This window comes from Salvelinus fontinalis, chromosome 24, assembly GCF_029448725.1.
Source record: "Salvelinus fontinalis isolate EN_2023a chromosome 24, ASM2944872v1, whole genome shotgun sequence".
Lineage (NCBI taxonomy): Eukaryota > Metazoa > Chordata > Actinopteri > Salmoniformes > Salmonidae > Salvelinus > Salvelinus fontinalis.
In genome coordinates, this window is record NC_074688.1 from 26,722,915 (window position 1) to 26,746,288 (window position 23,374).

The following is a 23,374-nucleotide window of genomic DNA, read 5'->3' on the forward strand; positions in this document are numbered from 1 at the left end:
CGGTCTCAGAGGAAAGCCCATAAAATTGTCAGAGACTCCAGTCACCCAAGGCATAGACTGTTTTCTCTGCTACCACACGGCAAGCAGTATCGGAGCGCCAAGTCTAGGACCAAAATGCTCCTTAACAGCTTCTACCCCCAAGCCATAAGACTGCTGAACAATTAATCAAATGACTACCAGACTATTTACATTGACACCCCCCCCCCCCCCATTTGTCTTGTACACTGCTGCTACTCGCTGTTTATTATCTATACATTGTCACTTCACCCCTACCTGCATGTACAAATTACCACAACTAACCTGTACCCCGCACACTGACTCGATACCGGAACCCCCTGTATATTATTGTTATTGTTATTTTATTGTGTTACTTTTTATTATTTTTTACTTTAGCTTATTTGGTAAATATTTTCTTAACTCTCCTTGAACTGCACTGTTGGTTAAGGGCTTGTAAGTAAGCAATTCACGGTAAGGACTACACTTGTTGTATTCGGCGCATGTGACAAATAAAGTTTGATTTGAACTAGGCAAGTCAGTTATTAAGAACAAATTCTTACTTACAATGACCGGCCTAACCCTGCCGGAATGGAATTATTTATTTATCTAATGGTTAAAGTGGAGCTCTCGGGGAACTGTGAGGGGGATCTTGGAGGGCTGGTGGCCTGGCGGTTAGGAGTTTGGGCCGGTGGCTGACAGGTCGCTGGTTCGGGTCCCCGTTTTTGATCTTGTGGGACATCTGTCGACATGCCCTTTTTGGTATTTTGGTATTTTATTAGGATCCCCATTAGCTGTTGCAAAAGCAGCAGCTACTCTTCCTGGAGTCCACACAAAACATAATGACATAATAACATCAATAGACAAGAACAGCTCAAAGAGAACTACATACATTTTTAAAAAGGCACACGTAGCCTACATATCAATGCATACACACAAACTATCTAGGTCAAATAAGGGAGAGGCGTTGTGCTGCGAGGTGTTGCTTTATCGTTTTTTTTAAACCAGGTTTGCTGTTTATTTTAGCAATATGAGTTGGAAGGAAGTTCCATGCAATTAGGGCTCTATATAATACTGTACGCTTTTTTGATTTTGTTCTGGATTTGTGGACTGTGAAAAGACCCCTGGTGGCATGTCTGGTGGTATAAGTGTGTGTGTGTCAGAGCTGTGTTGACTATGCAAACAATTAGGGATTTTCAACACAATGTTTATTATAAAAAGAAGAAGTCATGGAGTCAGTCTCTCCTCAACTCTTAGCCAAGAGAGACTGGCATGCATAGTATTTATATTAGCCCTCTGATTACAATTAAGAGCAAAACATGCTGCTCTATTTTGGGCCAGCTGCAGCTTAACTAGGCCTTTCCTTGCAGCACTGGACCACACTGTGCAATGTGAAACTGTGCAGATGTGCGTTCTTTGACAGCTAAGCTAGATATAACATTGACGATGAAGATGGATGAATTCAGCTTCCCACCACCAGCACCATTCCTCGCCGTGCCTGGCGAACCTCCAGTCACGTGGAGTAACTGGCTTGAAAGTTTTAACACTCATCTCGAAGCTATGGACTTTTCTAAGATCTTCGACAAGCGGAGGACAGCACTGCTCCGTCACTGCCTCGATACAGAGGATTTTCAGAGCGCTTGGATCGGCTCCTACATTCACCGCTGAGGTCAGCCTCCTACGGAACCACTTCGCCGGGAAAGAGCAAATGCTCCTCCGACGCTACCGGTTACGGAAAAGACACCAACGTCCGGGTGAGTCCATTCAAAGCTACGTGGCTAATCTGAGGGATTTGGCTAGCTCTTGTAACTACGGGACACTTCAGGATGAGATCATCAGGGATCAGCTGATAGAGGAGACGTTATGTGAAAAGACAAGGGAGAAACTGCTTTTGGAATCGGATAATTTACAACTTGATGGAGCTATTAAAATAGCACTCCAAGTTGAAGCGGCTTTGGAATGCTCTACTATGCTAACAGACAGCTCTGGCAGCATACACTCGGCCCCCTGCCATTCTCACACAGCAGCTTCAGCCCGAGCAGGCGCACTACAACGATCACTTACTGCACACGCCCTCTCACGTCGATAGCTGCATGGACACAGACACCGACATGCCCGTGCAGCAGGCACACAGACAAACAAACAGAAGTAGCTGTGGCAACTGTGGGGCTAGCTCTCACAATTCAAGGGCTTCAAATTGCCCAGCCCGTGGGAAAATATGCAAGAACTGTTCAAAATACAATCACTTTGCTAAAGTGTGACGTTCTGCCCCAACTACTAGCTCCACCCAGAACAGGCCCTTATTTATCTCGCTCTCAACATGAACACATTGAACTCCAAAACGTCTTCACCAACCATGTGTCATTCAAGACATGCACTGTGCAGCTGGGTGAGGTGGATTTGCCTTTGCTACTGGATACTGGCGCTGCAGTGTTGTTGCTCAACCTTGCAACTTACTACAAGGGTTTCAGTCACCTACCACTCCAACAGCCCTCCACTGCCGTGTGTGGGTATGGTAGATCCAAGATAGACATTGCAGGCACCCTCCAGGTCCCAGTGCACTACGGTGCCAAGCAGCTGCCCTCATTCACATTTCACGTTACAAAGCAGGGTGCCAACCTTCTGAGCCTCGACCTCATCACAGGCTTGGGGTTCACACTGAGAGATGACGGTGGATAGCTGACCCACTAAGTAACCGGCACATAGCAACAGAACTGGCCAAGTCTGTTTGATGGACTGGGCTGCCTCACAGCTTTTACTCATAGGCCCCTAGTGAACCCGGACATGACCGCAGTCATGCAGCCTCTGCGGCGCATTCCCTTTGTACTGCGTGATGACGACACAAAAGATCTCCAGTCACAGTTGGAAGGCAGGCATCATCGAGCCAGTCAACGCTGTCTCCTGGATTTCAAACTTGGTCATCGCAACCAAAAAGTCAGGTGGAATCCGGACCTGTGTGGATCTCCGTGCTGTGAACAAGGCTGTTGTCTTACATGCTGTTGTCACACATGCTGGTGTGTTCAGATATACACGCATGCCTTTTGGACTTCGCACCGCCCACCAGCTGCCTCCAGAAGGTGATGAGAACCATCCTCACTGGAAAACCCGGGGTGGCAGTCTATCTGGACGACGTCGTGGTCCACAGCCCTGACCTCCACATCCATTGACTCCACAGAGTATTCAGTGCTCTACTACAGAACAACCTGACCCTGAACGGTGGAAAGTGCTCCTTTGCAGCTCCAGCCATCGAGTTTGTGGGTTTCCGCCTGTCGGGCAAAGGCATTGCCCCACTCATTTCAAACATTGAAGCCGTCCTCCGCATCCTGGAACTGACATCAGCCTCTCAGGTGGCCTCATTCTTGGGTATGACAGCCTACTACCTCCGGTTTCTGCCCCACTACTTTCAGACCAGAGTGCCTCTGCGCCAGCTTCTCAAGAAGGACGAGCCATGGGTCTGGACAGCAGCCTGCTCAAACGCGGTCCGCTTCCTGAAGAGCCAGCTCACCACAGCCCCAGTTTTGGCTAATTTTGACGTTGTCTGCCCCACCATTGTCACCTGTGATGCCTCAGATGGAGCACTAGGAGCTGTCCTCTCACAGCTGCAGAATGGCATTGAGAGGCCCGTCGCCTACGCCTCAAGGGCCCTGAGCCCCACTGAACAACGGTACTCTGTGGGAAAACGAGAAGCACTGGCCTGTGTCTGGGCATGCAAAAGGTGGCACCTCTAACTATACAGCCGGCTGTTCATACCCCGAAATGACCACCAGTCCCTCACAACGCTACTGTCAGCATCAGGAACTGGCCACAAACCACTTCGGCTGCACAGATGAGTCGACCGCCTCAGACAGTATGACTATCAGCTGAAGTTCACTCCGGGGAGGGATAAGATGGTGGCAGACCTCCTCTCACGCTCCTTTGACGCTCCTACTCTGACCGTCTTGCCAGACAACAACGAAACAGAGCTCGTACAAATGCTCTACGCACCCGTTCAGTCAGCCGTCTCACTGGAGGAGCTGAAGCAAGCATCGGAACAGGATCCCACACTGTCTACCCTGCGCACCTACATACGCACTGGATGGCCAGCAAGTGTCCCGGAAGAGCTGGCGACTTACGCCAGGGTGAAGCACAAACTTTTTTGCTGGGAAGAAGTCTGTGTCTCTCGAGGGTTTTGCACTGTGGTCCTGAGTGGCCTGCGTGCGAGTGTTCTATCAATTGTGCACAAGGGTCACTTGGGCATAGTGAAGGTCAAGCAGTGATGTCGAGACCTTGTGTGATGGCCACGCTTCGACCACAACATTGAAGCCCTGGTCAGGGATTGTGCTGCATGCCTTCTCAGTGGGAAAACAGTTAAGTCAGCCCCCCTCCCTGCAGCACCACGTGTTGCCGTCCCGCCCCAGGGAGCACATCCAGCTGGACATCTGTGGCGAGATCAATGGGCACGCAGTCCCTCACAATCAGAGCTTCCTGGTAGTGGCATATGACCTCCACTCTAAGTGGCCAGAAATGGTTCCTGTCGGAACTGTCACAACACAGGCCATCGTGGACATCCTAGACAGCCTGTTCACAAGGTGGGGCCTACCCCTCACCCTGGACAATGGGCCCCAGCTAACCTCTGAGTTTTCCTCCACTCTCAGCAACAAGGGAATCAAACACATCCGCATGGCCTACTACAACCCACAAGCTAACGGAGGGGTGGAACGCTTAAACCAAACACTGAAGAACGGCATCAGATCGCACCAGGTCCAGAGGTGCATGTTCCAAACTGCTTTGAACCAAACACTAATGTACTACAGAGCACGCAAAAACAACACAGGTCTCCCCGGCATCTCTCATGCTAGGTCGTGAGATGGAACTGCCACTGGACAGACTCAGAACACAGAGAGTAGCAGAACCGGCGACTGGGCGCACCCAGGAAAAGCAGGCAGTAACCAATTACCAAAGGGCAATGAAACAGTGTTGACAAGGCACACAGAGTAAAGAAGCCAATCATCCAAGTGTCAGACTGGGACCGAGCCCGACGACCTCAGCGGCGCAACAAAATGGCCTCAATCTGGTCGGACCCCTTGCAGGTCAGTCGACAACTGGGGCCCGCCACCTTCAAGCTGAGCAATGGATCACGCTGGCGGGCCAGCCACCTCAGAAAAGTCCCTACCCCCCAAGGAACACAAATGCCCACAAAACTGACATACAGGCCAGAGACGCCACCTGGTGGACCTCCTCCACTTCTACCACCCGAACCCCAGCCTCTGTGGGCTCCCCAAGGGCCAGAGCCACAAGTGGAGGCGGCTGACGAACGGCCTATGAGGGCACAAACTCACCCTGCTCATCTGGGGGACTACTTAATCTCCTTTCATTCTTAGGCTCCGTTAGGCATCTTAGTCAACCTCCAGGTTAATGGACTGAACTGACTAGTTGGGAGAGTCGTTATTTACCTCTTCCGTTTAAGGGTTAATGTTTCTTTCTTAGAGGTATCACTCTAGGTACTTGCCCTATGGACATTTTTATACAGTTGAAGTCGGAAGTTTACATACACCTTAGCCAAATACATTTAAATTCAGTTTTTCACAATTCCTGACACTTAATCCTAGTAAAAATTCACTCTCTTAGGTCAGTTAGGATCACCACTTTATTTTAAGAATGTGAAATGTCAGAATAATGATGATTTAATAATGATTTATTTCAGCTTTTATTTCTTTCATCACATTCCCAGTGGGTCAGAAGTTTACATACACTCAATTAGTATTTGGCAATGGTAGCATTGCCTTTAAATTGTTAACTTGGGTCAAACGTTTCAGGTAGCCTTCCACAAGCTTCCCAAAATAAATTGGGTGAATTTTAGCCCATTCCTCCTGACAGAGCTGGTGTAACTAAATCAGGTTTGTAGGCCTCCTTGCTCACACACGCTTTTTCAGTTCTGCCCACAAATTTTCTATAGGATTGAGGTCAGGATTGACCTTGGGGTGGCAGGTAGCCTAGTGGTTAGAGTGTTGGACTAGTAACCGGAAGATCAAATCCCTGAGCTGACAAAGTAAAAATCTGTCGTTCTGCCCCTGAACAAGGCAGTTAACCCACTGTTCCCAGGCTGTCATTGAAAATAAGAATTTGTTTTTTAACTGACTTGCCTAGTTAAATAAAGGTTAAAAAAGGGCTTTGTGATGGCACTCCAATACCTTGACTTTGTTGTCTTTAAGCCATTTTGCCATAGATGTTATATCCTTGTATTGCTACTGCTGCATCATCAAATTAATTATCTCTATAGTCTTCGAAATGGCTAATATATGAATGTTGTTATCTGATGTTAGCAAGTTATTGATTTCATGAACCTTATCTCTAAGGCTACATATATTAAATACGGGCTATTTGCAGCCCTTTCCTGTGTAACTTATCAGAGATAGACATAATACTGAAAAGAGCAAACAAAGCAAGAGAAAAAAATATACATTCATCAGTCCATTAATCAATTGGTGTGTGTGTGCGCTGCGGGGTTGAAGCTACGAACCCATAGGCTTGGCTCTCTCATCCCTTCCAGGCTTCTGGGAGGGAGAGTGGACAATGAGCCTGTCATAGCAGATGTAAGCAATGTACCCACGCACTCTGGCAGCTTTCATAGCTGGGATCACTTCTTCCCTCTTCTAGCGCACAGCTTCAGGATAGTCCTCGTTGAGGAAGATATAAGTTCCTCTGAAGTTCTTGGCTTTTTCCAGAACAGCTACCTTGTCCTTAAACCTCAGGAACTTTACCACTATTGGCCTGGGCCTGTCACCTGGGCCGGTGGTGGGTTTTCCAGTCCTGTGGGTGCTCTCCACCTCAATCTTCCTGTGGTCCATCTTCAATTTTTCTGAGATAATATCCCTCACTTTGTCCTCAGACTCTGTCCAGGTCTAATGTGGAGATTCTGCAATTCCTTCCACAACCATGTTGTTCCACCTTGATTGTCCCTCAAGATTGTCCCTGATTTATCTGCCATTGTTATCATGGATTCACACATAGAAATTGATGTCCTCTCTCAATTACTTACAGATTGATGTCATCTTGCCGTTCTCCTGTTTCAACTCGTTGAGGTGGCCCTAGCCCTCACCCGCCGATCCAACAGATCCCAGACGTGCTCAATGGGATTGAGATCCAAGCTCTTCGATGGCCATGGCAGAACACTGACATTTCTGTCTTGCAGGAAATCACGCACAGATCAAGCAGCAGCCTCTCTATGTTAGTGATGGCTGTTTAACAGTCTGATGGCCTTGAGACAGAATCTGTTTTTCAATCTCTCGATCGACATCGTGACATCGGGTGCTGCAGGTGTCCTGGAGGGCAGGTAGTTTGCCCCCGGTGATGTGTTGTGCAGACCGCACTACCAGCTACAATAAATGCAGCCTCAGGATGTATGGTTTCCAGTTTACAAAGAGTCCAGTGAAGTTCTTTCAGGGCCGACGAGGTATCTTCTGGGGGGGGATACATATCACACGTGATACTGTCACGCCCTGACCATAGAGAGCCCTTGGTTCTCTATTGTGTAGTAGGTCAGGGCGTGACTAGGGGGTGATCTAGTATATCTATTTCTATGTTGGTGCTAATGTGGTTCCCAATTAGAGGCAGCTGTTTATCGTTGCCTCTGATTGGGGATCATATTTAGGTAGCTATTTCCCCACCTGTGTTTTGTGGGATATTGATTGTTTGTTAGTGTGTTTGGGCACTACGTCCTCACGGTCTTTGTAAGTTTTCTTGGTTTGTTTTAAGTTTCACTAAAATAAAGATGTGGAACTCCAATCACGCTGCGCCTTGGTCCGTCTCTCCACACGATCGTGACAGATAGGCTAATATTGTCACCCATCACACTATTCTTGATTTAATCTTGTCTTTACATATACTAAAGAATATATGTGTGAAATTTGTTTAGAATGTACCATTATCATGCACCTGTACCAAAACAGGGGCACCCGGGAAAAAATAAATGTCATCTATGCACTTAAATAGCGAATGGAGGAATATTTTCATGTGGTTCATTTTCATGCCAGCCAGGTAGGCTATACTCCTGTTGTAAAGAGAAGCAATGTGCTTAATATTAGGAAAGTTGAGAAATAAATATAGTAGGCCTAGCCTATAGAAAGCTGATGGGATCCTCCTCCTTTTAATAGAGTTGAATCAAAACTCTGTTTTCTCATGCAGTTACATAGCCTATAGAAATGTTGGCAACATGAACTTATGGGCTTTCATGTGTTTGATTAGATTTTCAAATACATTTGCATTGATGTTAGAGTGATTAGAGGGACAATAGAGTGCTGAGTACCAGGCAGTTAGCAAGTTTGGTAGGCTCCTAATGACCATCAGCAGCATCAGAGCTTGGAAAAGCCTAATTACCGTGACTAAATGGTCACATGGAATTTTACTGCCGTCATGACTCGTGACCGCCGGTGTGGCGGTAATAAGGTCACCATAAGAGCCCTAGTTTAGAGTTTGTTTTTCTATTTAAACCTGCGCGTCCTGATCTTGTCTGGTGTCGGTGGACAAAATCAGCATGGGTGCGATGGCAGATGCAGGCGCGTGCCCACTAGTCAGCATGTAAGCTTCTCTTCATTTATATTTTTTTAAATATTAATATCACAGTGGACGCCTAAGCCTACAGGCCTACGCATGCCTTGCTCTGATGCATTTAGTGCTCAAATCTCTGACAGCTGAACCGTAAGGAGGATAATTGTTGTTTTATGAAAGTATAAACCAATAGGCTATAAAGTTTTGCATATGCTACACATCAAAACACAAGGAATAGTGATTTTCAAAATTTGTTATAGGCTTTTTTTAAGGACATGTAAATGTGTCTCATTTGGCCAATATCCCTCATATAATTATGACGCTGTCTGCATGGGTAGACACCTTAAAGGTTATGCACCCAATGCATATGAATGACCGCTAAATTACTCAAATGTCCGATACATTAAAATCTTCCCAGTCACTTGTCCGCCGCCTAAATTTCCTAATGGAAACCCTGAGATAAACACACACACACACACACACACACACACACACACACACACCAATTTAAAAGATTTTACTGAGTTACAATTCATATAAAGGAAATCAGTCAATTGAAAAAAATAATTAGGCCCTAATCTATAGATTTCCCATGACAACGGAGGCAGTTTATGGTAGAAATTAACATTCAATTCTCTGGCAACAGCTCTGGTCGACATTCCTGCAGTCAGCATGCCAATTGTATGCTCCCTCAAAACTTGAGACATCTGTGGCATTGTGTTGTGTGTCAAAACGACATTTTTTTGTGACCTTATAATTGTCCCCAACACAAGGTGCACCTGTGTAATGATCATGCTGTTTAATCAGCATTTTGATATGCCACCCGTCAGGTGGATGGATTATATTGGCAAAGGAGAAATGCTCACTAATAGGGATGTAAACAAACTTGTGCACAAAATTTGAGAAATAAGCTTTTTCTGCATATGGAAAAAATTAATTCAGCTCATTAAACATAGTACCAACACTTTACATGTTACGTTTATATTTTTCTTCAGTTGAGTATAGCTCCAAAATAAACTTTTCAGTAACACTGACTCAATGATGAAGATAGATAGCATAGGCTACTCACCGGTGATGGCCGATGTGCTCATGCCAATATCTCAAGTTAAGATACTTTGAAAAGCAGTGCTGTTCGCTCAGAATCGCTCAAAAGTTGAGAAACAAATGTGTTAGCGTCTACGGACAGATTAGTCTTCTCTTTTCAGCAGTAGGCATTTTCTTTCCAAACGGTAGACCTACGTTTTTCTTGTGATTGTATTTTGCGAAAGGAATAATGACAGCCGCAACCAACCACACAAATATATATGGCAGTTCCCATTCAAGTCTGGACTGGCAGCCATTGCTAGTGTACCCATGAGTTTAACAGTCAAAGTGGCAGAGTTAGAGGTTCCAAAATCTTTCTATGGATTATATCTATTTGTATTTATTATGATTCCCCATTAGCTGCTGCCTTACTCTTCCTGGGGTCCAGACACATCACACAACTAAACAAAAAAAATGTAATAAAAGTACATCTTATAACATCATTACAACACAAAATGTATAATACTACCATATAACAATATTGAAATGTGCGTGTGTACAGTGTGTGTGCTAGCGTGTGTATGAGTATGCGTGTGTCTCTTCACAGACCGCGTTGGCCACAACGGAACAAACTGTTCTATATTTAGCGAGTGTATTGGCCAAATTGCAACCTTCCCAACTGTAAATACTCGTGATAAAACTTAATCCACTGCTATTATTTTAAAGACATTGATCCTCTGTAGCTAAATTATGCTCTCTGGTGTAGTATTTGGAATAATAGTACTTATGTCTGTTTAGACTAGTGTAACTTTGGGGTAAATTATTTTTATATCCTGATTTCTGAAATTATTTTGATTGATCAGGGGTGCTTCCTGCTGCTATGTGTGGAAAGCTCACACACCGCTTCCCTTTCCCTCTGCCCATCCACACACTCACTCACCAATTGATACAGAAACCAACGTGTGCGAGAACACAGAATGAGTTCCTATCAAATCTTCGGCCATCTGTGGGTGTACGAAAAAGCTGCAGGGGAAAACAGACACATTCATTTGAGAGAATAACCAGAAAGCAATTAAAAGGGATATATTATTCAAAGCAATGAAATCGTTTTTTGTATTATTGGGAGAGAAAGTTGGAGAGAATTAGCATAGTGAAAAAGGTGTAGGCTAGATAAAATTGATTCTGAAGCATTCTATATGACCATAGGTTAATTGATTTAACATTACACAATTCAATCCAGAATAAAACATTATGTTACCTTACCCTACAAAAATCAAAATTTGTACCTTTAAATTGTAAAAATGTATTATAAACCCTATTATCAGTTACTACCCTGTAAATGTGTAAGATAATTGAAAACAATTGATCTTTGCATGTCAAGCATCAAGGCAGTGGAAATCGACTCACCATAGTACAGCCCATATCCCAGTTATCAGACTGTGGGTGAAAGATGTGCAGATATTTCTCCATTTCCAGGCGTTTCTGCAAGCAGTCTTAGGAGTATGGAGTTTACTGACACCACAGTTGACAAGTTTAAAAAATCCAATAGAGCCACCCGCAGTCAAAAGCACTGAATTCAACTCCATTGCGACGACAAACTCCTTTCTGTGTCCTACTCCACTTGAAGAATTCAACGTTAGAAAATTCGCGCGCTGTAGTTGTTCAAGATCGACGCGCTCGCTCTCTCTGCTCGCGATTGATATTTACACTGTCAAAGCAAACATACTGACTTTACTTTGGAGTTCCGTGTTAATTCAGCCCAAAGCGATAAATGTTCTTCCGACTCCTGATGTCAGTCGACTCAAATGTAGGCAATTTGATCGTTTTGTCTCATAAATGGAAGGTGAGGCGTGGACGTCAATGATGATCTATTCTATTCTATGATTTCAGGTTGACCATTTTTATTGTAGTACCAGCCAAAGGAGAATACATAATTGCTTTCTCGGACGCATGTGCTGAGCGTGCGAATTGATGTAAAAGTTGTGAAATGCTCCGATTATAAAATGATCCTTGCTTGTGTAACTTGTGCTGTGGAGTTACCAAACACAGACAATACCCGCCCTACTATAAGGGGGCGCAGCTAGAACGATGAAAAGTATACGTCATGAATGTATCACCCCGCCTCCGTTCATTCATAAAGGGTTATGGGAATAGTAGTTTCATGAAATAAACCAGACAACATAGACGCACGTAGTTTTTTTCTGTGGGCCAGAACACGTCAAATAGTCTTATTTGACGTGTATCTTTTATGACACGCAAAAACCCAAACGGCGTTCCATGCGATGCAGATAGTTGTCTCGCCTAGTGCTGGTCATAAAAGAAAGCTAGCTAGCTCATGGACGCAAACAATGTTCTTCCCCAAAAACACAGCAAAACGACATCATCTGTTTCAGTAGTACTATATAGCTAGGTGTCATCATCTAAAATAACCCTCATTTGTAAAACAGTTCTTATTTGATTAATGGTGGTCGGTTCCATCTATGTGAAGCTAGCCATAATAGTAGACTTTGCGGTTAGCCTTCAAAATAAAAGTATGCCATTGACAGTGATGCAAATTAATACAAATATAATTATGCCATAATTGAATAGATCATGCTAAACGAGGTTGAAATGTTGTTATATAAAATCAACAAAATACAATAATTTGTTTATTTGACAAAAAGCTGGTGAAATCACACTGGATGTATTAGACTTCAGAATTGCATTGGGGGCATACTTATTTTATATATTTTTAATTTTTTTATTTCACCTTTATTTAACCAGGTAGGCTAGTTGAGAACAAGTTCTCATTTACAACTGCGACCTGGCCAAGATAAAGCAAAGCAGTTCGACACATACAACAACACAGAGTTACACATGGAATAAACAAACATACAGTCAATAAAACAGTAGAAAAAGTCTATATACAGTGTGTGCAAATGAGGTAGGATAAGGGAGGTAAGGCAATAAATAGGCCATGGTGGCGAAGTAATTACAATATAGCAATTAAACACTGGAATGGCTGATGTGCAGAAGATGAATGTGCAAGTAGAGATACTGGGATGCAAAGGAGCAAGATAAATAAACAAATACAGTATGGGGAAGAGGTAGTTGGATGGGCTATTTACAGATGGGCTATGTACAGGTGCAGTAATCTGTGAGCTGCTCTGACAGCTGGTGCTTAAAGCTAGTGAGGGAGATATGAGTCTCCAGCTTCAGTGATTTTTGCAGTTCGTTCCAGTCATTGGCAGCAGAGAACTGGAAGGAAAGGCAGCATAAAGGAAGAATTGGCTTTGGGGGTGACCAGTGAGATATACCTGCTGGAGCGCGTGCTACGGGTGGGTGCTGCTATGGTGACCAGTGAGCTGAGATAAGGCGGGGCTTTACCTAGCAGAGACTTGTAGATGACCTGGAGCCAGTGAGTTTGGCGGTGAGTGTGAAGCGAGGGCCAGCCAACGAGAGCGTACAGGTCGCAGTCGTGGGTAGTATATTGGGCTTTGGTGACAAAATGGATGGCACTGTGATAGACTGCATCCAATTTGTTGAGTAGAGGGTTGGAGGCTATTTTGTAAATGACCTCGCCAAAGTCAAGGATCGGTAGGATGGTCAGTTTTACAATGGTATGTTTGGCAGCATGAGTGAAGGAGGCTTTGTTGCGAAATAGGAAGCCAATTCTAGATTTTAGTTTGGATTGGAGATGCTTGATGTGAGTCTGGAAGGAGAGTTTACAGTCTAACCAGACACCTAGGTATTTGTAGTTGTCCACATATTCTAAGTCAGAACCGTCCAGAGTAGTGATGCTGGACTTGCGGGCAGCGATCGTTTGAATAGCATGCATTTAGTTTTACTAGCATTTAAGAGCAGTTGGAGGCCACGGAAGGAGAGTTGTATGGCATTGAAGCTCGCCTGGAGGTTAGTTAACACAGTGTCCAAAGAAGGGCCAGAGGTATACAGAATGGTGTCGCCTGCATAGAGGTGGATAAGAGAATCACCAGCAGCAAGAGCGACATCATTGATGTATACAGAGAAGAGAGACGGCCTGAGAATTGAACCCTGTGGCACCTCCATAGAGACTGCCAGAGGTCCGGACAACAGTCCCTCCGATTTGACACACTGAACTCTGCCAGAGAAGTAGTTGGTGAACCAGGTGAGGCAATCATTTGAGAAACCAAGGCTGTTGAGTCTGCCGATAAGAATGTGGTGATTGACAGAGTTGAAAGCCTTGGCCAGGTCGATGAATACGGCTATGTGTGACAGGTTAAAGGAAATACTAATAGCCTGTTATACATTAAACAGTATTAGTAAATTCATAGTATGTGAGGATTTTAAAACATCTAAGGTTAAGAAGATCAGGCATTCAGTATTAGTTGATAGATTAATAACATTTATATAACTGTGTTAAAATCCGTCAAGCATACAAAGGGTACGAATTGTGAGAGGAATGTGTAAACGTTATGTTGATTACTTTATGTTGTCGTGGGTAAAAGTGTTAATCTGTGATCTACTAAATGCTCTTAATCTATGAGCCTGAGATCGATTGCTCTGGTCTCCACTCAAGTTCAGGGAGAATTCGCGGTCTTTTTCTCATTGCACTAAAGTTCTCATGAGTAAACATTCCGTATCACAATTGTGATTCTTTCCCCCCCTTTTTTTCAGGGGTGTAACATATGCAGTAATGTCTCTCATCGATGGTGGTTATAATATCGTTTAGGACCTTGAGCGTGGCTGAGGTGCACCCATAATCAGCTCTGAAACCAGATTTCATAGCGGAGAAGGTACGGAGGAATTTGAAGTGGTCGGTATCTGTTTGTTAACTTGGCTTTCGAAGACCTTAGAAAGGCAGGGTAGGATAGATATAGGTCTGTAGCAGTTTTGGTCTAGAGTGTCTCCCCCTTTGAAGAGGGGGATGACCGCGGCAGCTTTCCAATCTTTGGGGATCTCAGACGATACGAAAGAGAGGTTGAACAGGCTATTAATAGGGGTTGCAACAATTTTGACAGATCATTTTAGAAAGAGAGGGTTCAGATTGTCTAGCCCTGCTGATTTGTAGGGGTCCAGATTTTGCAGCTCTTTGAGAACATTAGCTATCTGTATTTGGGTGAAGGAGAAATGGGGGAGGCTTGGGCGAGTTGCTGTGTGGGGGGAGGGGGCAGGGCTGTTGATCGGGGTAGGGGTAGCCAGGTGGAAAGCATGGCCAACCGGAGAAAAATGCTTATTGAAATTCTCAATTATCGTGGATTTATCGGTGGTGACAGTGTTTCCTAGCCTCAGTGCAGTGGGCAGCTTGGAGGAGGTGCTCTTATTCTCCATGGACTTGTGCTACAGGATGCACATTTCTGTTTGAAAAAGCTAGCCTTTGCTTTCCTAACTGCCTGTGTATATTGGTTCCTAACTTCCCTGAAATGTTGCATGTCACGTGGGCTATTCGATGCTAATGCAGAACGCCACAGGATGTTTTTGTGCTGGTCAAGGGCAGTCAGGTCTGGAGAGAACCAAGGGCTATATCTGTTCCTGGTAAAAAAAAAATTGAATGGGGCATGCATATTTAAGATGGTGAGTAAGGCACTTTTAAAGAATAACCAGGCATCCTCTACTGACGGGATGAGGTCAATATCCTTCCAGGATACCCGGGCCGGGTCGATTAGAAAGGCCTACTCGCTGAAGTGTTTTAGGGAGCGTTTGACAATGATGAGGGGTGGTCGTTTGACCGCAGACCCATTACGGATGCAGGCAATGAGGCAGTGATCGCTGAGATCTTGGTTGAAAACAGCAGAGGTGTATTTGGAGGGCAAGTTGTTTAGGATGATATCTGTGAGGGTGCCCGTGTTTGCGGATATGGGGTTGTACCTGGTGGGTTCATTGATAATTTGTGTGAGATTGAGGGCATCAAACTTAGATTGTAGGATGGCCGGGGTGTTAAGCATGTCCCAGTTTAGGTCACCTAGCAGCACGAGCTGTGAAGATAGATGGGGGGCAATCAATTAACATATGGTGTCCAGGGCACAGCTGGGGGCAGAGCGTGGTCTATTGCAAGCAGCAACGGTGAGAGACTTGTTTCTGGAAAGGTGGATTTTTAAAAGTAGAAGCTCGAATTGTTTGGGTATAGACCTGGATAGCAAGACAGAACTTTGCAGGCTATCTCTGCAGTAGATTGCAACACCGCCCCCTTTGGCAGTTCTATCTTGTCGGAAGATTTTGTAGTTAGGGATGGAAATTTCAGGGGTTTTGGTGGTCTTCCTAAGCCAGGATTCAGACACGGTGTCAGGTGTGTGCATACTGGTAGCGAAGTCAGGTGCAGGAGAGCAGAGATTTGTGAACAGGCGCACACTTTATTGAGGCAAAAGTGCAAAACGCACAAAACAGTTACAAGAATAATGTTTATTAATAAACATCTTTGTGAAATATCACGTAAAAAACAAACCAGTCTGGTGTGTCAACAACAAAGACGTAACACAAACAATCTTACACAAAGACATGATGGAACAGTAGATTGATTGGGGAATGAAAACCAGGTGTGCAGGGAACAAGACAAAACAAATGGATACATGAAAAATGGAGCGGCGATGGCTAGAAAGCCGGTGACGTCGACTACCGAACGCCGCCTGAACAAGGAGAGGACCCGACACCGGCGGAAGTCGTGACATACGGCTAGGACATCCGGGTTGGCAGAGTGTGCTAAAGCAGTGAATAAAACAAACTTAGGGAGGAGGCTTCTAATGTTAACATGCATGAAACCAAGGCTTTTACGGTTACAGAAGTCAACAAATGAGAGCACCTGGGGAGTAGGAGTGGAGCTAGGCACTGCAGGGCCTGGATTAACCTCTACATCAACAGAGGAACAGAGGAGGAGTAGGATAAGGGTACGGCTAAAGGCTAACAGAACTGGTTGTATAGTACGTTCGGAACAGAGAGTAAAAGGAGCAGGTTTCTGGGTGTGATAGAATAGGTTCAAGGCATAATGTACAGACAAAGGTATGGTAGGATGTGAGTACATTGGAGGTAAACCTAGGCATTGAGTAATAATGAGAGAGATATTGTCTCTGGAGACGTTTAAACCAGGTGATGTCACAGCATATGTGGGAAGTGGAACTAAATGTTTGGTTAAGGCATATTGAGCAGGGCTAGAGGCTCTACAGTGAAATTAGACAATAATCACTAACCAGGACAGTAATGGACAAGGCATATTGATATTAGGGAGAGGCATGCGTAGCCAAGTTATCATAGGGGTGCAGTGAGTGGTTGGGCTGGCTGGAGACACGGCGATTCATACAGCTAGCAGGCCGGGGCTAGCAGGCTAGCAGAAGGACGTCGCGACGGAGGAAAGTCTGTTTTAGTCTCCGCGTGCGGTGACGTCGTTAGACCAGTCGTGATGGATTAGTAGGGTTCCCGAGTAGCAGAGGGGTCCAAGTCCAATTGGCAAAATAGGTGGCCCAAGAAATTGGCCGATGGATCTATTCAGCTAACAGTCCAATATGCTCTACACAGCTAGCGGGCCGCGTCTAGCAGCTAGCGGGCCGTAGCTAGCAGGCTAGCAGATGGGCATTCAGGAGACGTCGCGGCATAGGGGCCAGTTGAGTACCTCCTCGAGCTGGTTACGTCTATCAGAGAAGTAGTTGGTTTCACTGTATAGCCTTACCTGTGGATTGTGGATCAATGACATAGGGTATCAGTCTACTTAGTGACACCCAGAGAAACATTAGCGTCATAGCTCTTATTGCGGGAATCTGAAACAACTGAATTGAGCCACATTTATTGTCAACCCATGTGTATTGAACACCATTCCCGAGGAAAAACAATACTGTGTGGATGTTTTGGAGTCTGAATACTCTGAGGAGGACGTTGGGAAAAAAATATCTTGGGTATTGAGTAGACTGATACCCCATTTAATTGATCCCCAATCTTTAGGTAAAGCTGTACAGTGCAATATGAACGTCAATACACACAATAGGCTGACCGGGGAGGAGATTTCACACAGTCACAGTCACAGTCCCGCAATAAGAGCTACAACACTAATATTTGCGTAAACTCTTCACAGTTGTGTTCTGTGGGTGTCACCAAGTAGACTGGTAACCCATTTTATTGCTTCACCTTGTTTAACATTATCTAGTCTAAACATGGCATGATTCCACCAATTGTAACCTTCTGCATCACTTTCAAATAGGTACTTTTTTTTTTAAGGCAAACCGCAAATTCCACTATTGTGCCTAATCCTTATTGTGGCTAGCTTCACAACACAAAACCTGGTCCGGTCGAGACTCACTAGCCAGATGAAGCTAGCTGGCTGCTTATAACGTTATCTTTGGGCATTAGTGAGGTCGTGCACTGATGTTGGGCGATTAGGCCTTGCTCTCAGTCAGCGTTCCAATTAAGTGTTCGATGGGGTTGAGGTCAGGGCTCTGTGCAGGCCAGTCAAGTTCTTCCACACCGATCTCGACAAACCATTTCTTTACGGACCTCTCTTTGTACAGAGGGGCATTGTCATGCTGAAACAGTTAAGGTCCTTCCCCAAACTTTTCGTCTAGAATGTAATTCGATGCTGTAGCATAAGATTTCCCTTCACTGGAACTAAGGGGCCTAGCCCGAACCATGAAAAACAGCCCCAGACCATTATTCCTCCTCCACCAAACTTTACAGTTGGCACTATGCATTGGGGCAGGTAGCATTCTCCTGGCATCAGCCAAACCCAGATTCGTCCACTGGACTGCCAGATGGTGAAGCATGATTCATCACTCCAGAGAACGCATTTCCACTGCTCCAGAGTCCAATGGTGGTGAGCTTTACACCACTCCAGCTGACGCTTGACATTGTGCATGATGATCTTAAGCTTGTGTGTGGATGGAAACCCATTTCATGAAGCACCCAACGAACAGTTATTGTGATGACGTTGCTTTCAGAGGCAATTTGGAACTCGGTATTGATGACTATTGCAACCGAGGACTGACGATTTTTACACGTTATGTACTTTAGCGCGCGGCGGTCCCATTTTGTGAACTTGTGTGGCCTCCCACTCCGGGCTGAGCCTTTGTTGTTCCTAGATGTTTCCACTTCACAATAACAGCACTTACAGATTACGGGGCCAGCTCTAGCAGGGCAGAAATTTGACAGAAAAATTCCAACAACTGACTTGTTGGAAAAGTGGTATCCTATGATGGTGCAGCGTTGAAAGTCACTGAGCTCTTCAGTAAGGCCATTCTACTGCCAATATATATCTATGAATATTGCATGGCTGTGTGCTCGATGTTACACACCAGTCAGCAACCGGTGTGTCTGAAATAGCCGAATCCACTAATTTGAAGGGTGTCCACATACTTTTTTTATACAGTGTATCTGTGACCGCAAACATTGAGGGGATTCTATTAATGTTTCCGATTAACCGGTTTAGCATTGCTTGCATTCGTTTTGGAACAGGGCTGCCTCCCGGGCATGAACCGGTTGCCCCGTTTTAAAGTCGGTTCAAAACAAAAGTGAAGTAGGTTAAGCACTTGTGGTAATGAGTAGGATTATGTGTTTGTGCACATGCAAAAGCGACTGCTTTTGATAAAAACGCTTTATCTGCCTTCCCAATGTAAACTAGTTTAAACATTCGAACATATGTTCTTTGGAAAATAGATGTTGTAGGCTATGTTTATGAATTATGCATTACGCTGCCTTGTTGACAACATGACCAAGCGGCGCAGATTAGGCTCCCTCACTGCTTTTGCCCGTACGTACCACGGGCCATGTCCCAGTGCACCTAATCGAACTCCCTTACCGTGGGTATGGAAATTGAAGAGTTCCCTAGCTCCACCACTATCACATTTCTGCTTAGTCACTCTCACTGAGTGTTTTGTTTGCCCAAGTGATGACTGTATGGGTGATTTCAGTTATTTATTTTGTCGCAAACAGCCTACACCCTTGTAAAAAAAAAGTGGTATCCTTTTTTTAGTAGTGATAAGTAGTGATACGTGATAAGTAGTAGTGATAAGTAGTGATAAGATAAGACGAATTCAGCTTTGGTTCTTTTGGTGCTGCTGTCGGTATAAAAGGTCGCCGAAGTCTTGGGTCCATCTGCACAGTGACAGACTGCATTATCATCGTGATACCGCGTGACAGTGGCTTGGGATACACGCGCGAACGACTCTTTGGTTGAAAAATAAGGCGACCGGCGGCATTGTACAGAGATACGGTTCACGTTTCCTTTTCTCGGGGACCAGTGCATTGTCTGGCAGGAAAACAGGTGAGCAAAGTTGGTTATTTAGCAAATTAATGGGCTGTTCTAGGAAACTATGTTCATTATTTTGACAGCAACCGTATAGCCATCGGTTGGAAAACACAGAAGCCATCGGAGAGAATAGTTCCCCATTTGACAGCATTTGCTTAAAAACCTCTTAAGGATCGGAGGATCACCTAAAATGACATACCCAAATCTAACTGCCTGTAGCTCAGGACCTAAAGCAAGGATATGCATATTCTTGGTACCATTTGAAAGGAAACACTTTGACGTTTGTGGAAATTAATGTAGGACAATATAACACATTAGATCTGGTAAAAGATAATACAAAGAAAAAAACATGCGTTTTCTATTTTTGAAATGCAAGAGAAAGGCCATTATATGATTTAGGAGTCTAGGAGCAATTTAGATTTTGGCCACTAGATGGCAGCATTGCATGCACACAGTTTTAGACTGATCCAATGAACCATTTCATTACTGTTCAAAATGTTGTATCAAGTCTGCCCAAATGTGCCTAATTGGTTTATTGATACATTTAAGTACATAACTGTGTACTCTCCTCAAACAATAGCATGGTATTCTTTCACTATAATAGGTACTGTAAATTGGACAGTGCAGATAGCTTAAAGTTCTGTTAAACATATCTGATATGGGCAGAAAGATTATGTCCTGGGAAATGTTCTTGTTACTTACAACGTCATGCTAATCACATTAGCGCATGTTAGCTCGGACACCAATCCTATAGAGGATAAAAACCATCCCCTTTGCATTATCTTCTTTTGGGGAAAAAACTACAGAGATAAACTTCCTTTTATATTTTCCCTGTGCAATATGATTTTCTTCCTTGCAGATATGAGTCAAGGCCAGGGTCAAGCTACTACAGGTCAGGACCAAGATCAGGTCACTGGGATGGTGTGTCTGGAGTCTGACCTGCAAGATGGACAGTAAGATCTTATCACACACCCATCACACAATCAGATAGCTTATTTATATTATAGTACTTCTGCTGCAAATGTAAGATACTAAGTATATTATTCCATAGTAGGCCTAAAGGTAGAGTATTACACACTGACATGCAAGTATTCAAATAACATTATTACGTTCATGTCATTACCCATAACTGGATGTTAGAGGCAATATGTAAAATACATTCACACAACTTTATTTGATCCTTTCCATGTTCTTCTTATATTTGTCAGCTATCTAAATGTGACTATCTGTTCTTGTCTATAGGATGAAGGAGGTGGAGGTGGATGAGCAGAAGATTCTATTGGTCCGTACCCAGGGCCTGTACAGTGCTGTAGGGAGCAAATGTTCCCACTATGGCGCTCCTCTCATCAAAGGTATTATCTACACACACACACACGCATGCACAGAACACCCGTTCACATGCACGCACACTCGCAGTTGGGTAAGCAAGTCATTACATGTTCATGGCTGGGCCATGAGTTAACAGTTATTATTTATTCTAAACCATTGTGTTGAAAATTGGGTCAACCCATACAGGCTTGTGTTCATTCATGTAGAGTGTATTTACATAGAGAACACTGTATTCAAAACTCTGTCATGAAAAATGTAATCTGTCAGGCTTGTTGACAGTTCCATTGATGCAAGTGTACAATAATGGCATTTGTCAAGGTGTGTCATTCACCATGCTCTGTGGATGCTGGCTATGCCCTTTTCATACGTCTCACATTACAATCTGATTGGGTGCAAAAAACGTCAGTTAGTCATTAACAGGGGTCAAAGTAGGCCGGTACGGTCCGGTGTCCTGGTAAGTAAATCATGGGGGTAATAAACACAGTTATTAGTCACATTGGAGAGTGGAGAGAATATTGTGACTACTGTAGTGTTTTGAACAATGAAAATGCCATGCTCTTTCACGTCACAGGAGCCTTAGTCGGGGACAGAGTGAGATGTCCCTTTCATGGTGCATGCTTCAACATCAAGACTGGAGATATTGAGGAGTATCCTGGCCTGGACTGTTTGCCTAGTTATAAGGTATTAACTTGCTTTATATTAATAATGCAGTTCAATAACTGAGGAACAATAACTGTGAATCAATGGATACTTTGTCTTGAATGTGTTGACTGTCACCTACACTAACTCATCTTTATTTTCTAAGGTCAAAGTTGAAGATGGTAAAGTTTATGTGTCAGTAAACAAAAAGGTCAGCAAGACTGCATGATTTTCTCAACATAGTCTCTCTTTCCTAAATGTACATGTAGCTTACTGAGTACATTTGATGCGTAGATGGACCTTATGACTAAAGTATCCATGATCTCCTCAGTCTCTGAAGCTGTACAAGCGGGTGAAGGATATGAGCTGCAGAGTGTCAGGGGTCAGGCACACCATCCTGCTGATAGGAGGAGGTGAGGATTGGGCCTGAAATGTCAGGAAAAAGGGGAGGCTTCTTCAGGGAGTGGAGACCTCAAAACTAAATGATGTGTGTGTGTACAGGACCTGCCTCTTTGCTGTGTGCCGAGACTCTGCGACAGAACCGCTACGAAGGTCGAATCGTCATGGTGACCAGGGACACCCTGCCACCCATTGACAAACCTAAGCTCAGTAAAGTAAGGGTGAAAGGTCATGGGTCAGTTGAAAGCTGGCATGACCACCGCTGTTCCAGAACACTTCCAAAAAGAGCATCTTTTGAGCCCACAGGGGTGTGACGTTATTTTAGTATCCACAAAGTTTGTAATGCCCCTTCTCTTCCTCTCTTGCTACTCCTCCTCAGGCAATGCATTTGGAGAGTGCTAGCCTCCTCCTTCGGCCAACTGACTTCTTCCAGCAGCATGACATAGAGCTGTGGATGGAAAAGGAGGTGAGACCAGGGGCAGGAATAATGTGTCAATAATTAACCTGTTGACATAGCCTACTGGAGTATCTTTTTATGAGTTGTTAGCCCACACAATGTATTGAAGCCATATAGAGAATGTAGCATACTGTCTTTGGTCATTAGCACCATGTGATCTAACTTGTGATCAAAGCCCTGGCTTAATCTAAATGTGTGTGTGTTTGCCTGAGTTGTTTTTAGGTAGTATCTGTGAACCCAGTGGAGAAGACAGTGAAGCTGAATGACGGCTCCTTGCATTACTATGACCAGCTGCTCATATCAACAGGCTGCAGGTCAGTGGCCTGTTACTGTTACCCCTCCCTTATCGAACGCCGTTTGGGTCCTTGTGTGTCAAAAAGATCCACGTTAAATTATACTATTTGACGTACCGATTAACAAAATTCTATTATAGAATATTGTGTGCGCTGACTTTGCTTGTGCAGGCCAAGCACCACCACTACAGTCAGTTGCACTGTCAAAGCTGTAAAAAAAAAGTCTGCAAATAAGCACACACACCGGCCCCTATTGATGTGTTTACAATACTGCGTTGGTAATAAGCCATAATTTGTTCAACTGAATGGAAAAGCAGTGTGAACAGCCTTCTATACTCCGCTTCCATTGTTTTGATCACGCGGAATGGTATATGTTCAGAATAGCTTCAGAAAGTAATATCGACACATATACCGAAACAGTGAATGAGTTAATCAGGAAGTGCATAGGGGATGTTGTACCCACTGTGACTATTAAAACCTACCCTAACCAGAAACCGTGGATAGATGCGAGCATTCGTCAAAACTGAAAGCGTG

General features: G+C 44.3%; 2 protein-coding genes across 3 annotated transcripts in view; one reads left to right on the forward strand and one right to left on the reverse strand.

Moving 5' to 3' along the window:
• Positions 1-11,578, reverse strand: part of LOC129822602 (TLC domain-containing protein 2-like) — a 45,339-nt gene extending 33,761 nt beyond the window's left edge. Inside the window, exons 1-2 of the mRNA XM_055880964.1 lie at positions 10,951-11,578; positions 10,484-10,566 (exon numbers count right to left, since the gene is read on the reverse strand). Of these exons, the coding sequence (XP_055736939.1) occupies positions 10,484-10,566; positions 10,951-11,129 (262 nt within the window). The 5' untranslated portion in view covers positions 11,130-11,578. The remainder of the gene's footprint in view (positions 1-10,483; positions 10,567-10,950) is intronic.
• The window catches only part of aifm4 (apoptosis inducing factor mitochondria associated 4), a 72,978-nt gene that overhangs the window by 39,115 nt on the left and 10,489 nt on the right, over positions 1-23,374 (forward strand). The window contains exons 1-9 of one of the 2 annotated variants that reach the window (XM_055880920.1): positions 19,310-19,738; positions 20,583-20,676; positions 20,966-21,075; positions 21,624-21,733; positions 21,858-21,902; positions 22,023-22,104; positions 22,193-22,305; positions 22,470-22,556; positions 22,770-22,861. In XM_055880920.1, the coding sequence (XP_055736895.1) occupies positions 20,585-20,676; positions 20,966-21,075; positions 21,624-21,733; positions 21,858-21,902; positions 22,023-22,104; positions 22,193-22,305; positions 22,470-22,556; positions 22,770-22,861 (731 nt within the window). In that variant the 5' untranslated portion in view covers positions 19,310-19,738; positions 20,583-20,584. Of the gene's footprint in view, positions 1-19,309; positions 19,739-20,582; positions 20,677-20,965; positions 21,076-21,623; positions 21,734-21,857; positions 21,903-22,022; positions 22,105-22,192; positions 22,306-22,469; positions 22,557-22,769; positions 22,862-23,374 lie in introns of those variants that run through there. The other variant, XM_055880919.1, reaches the window with a different exon arrangement.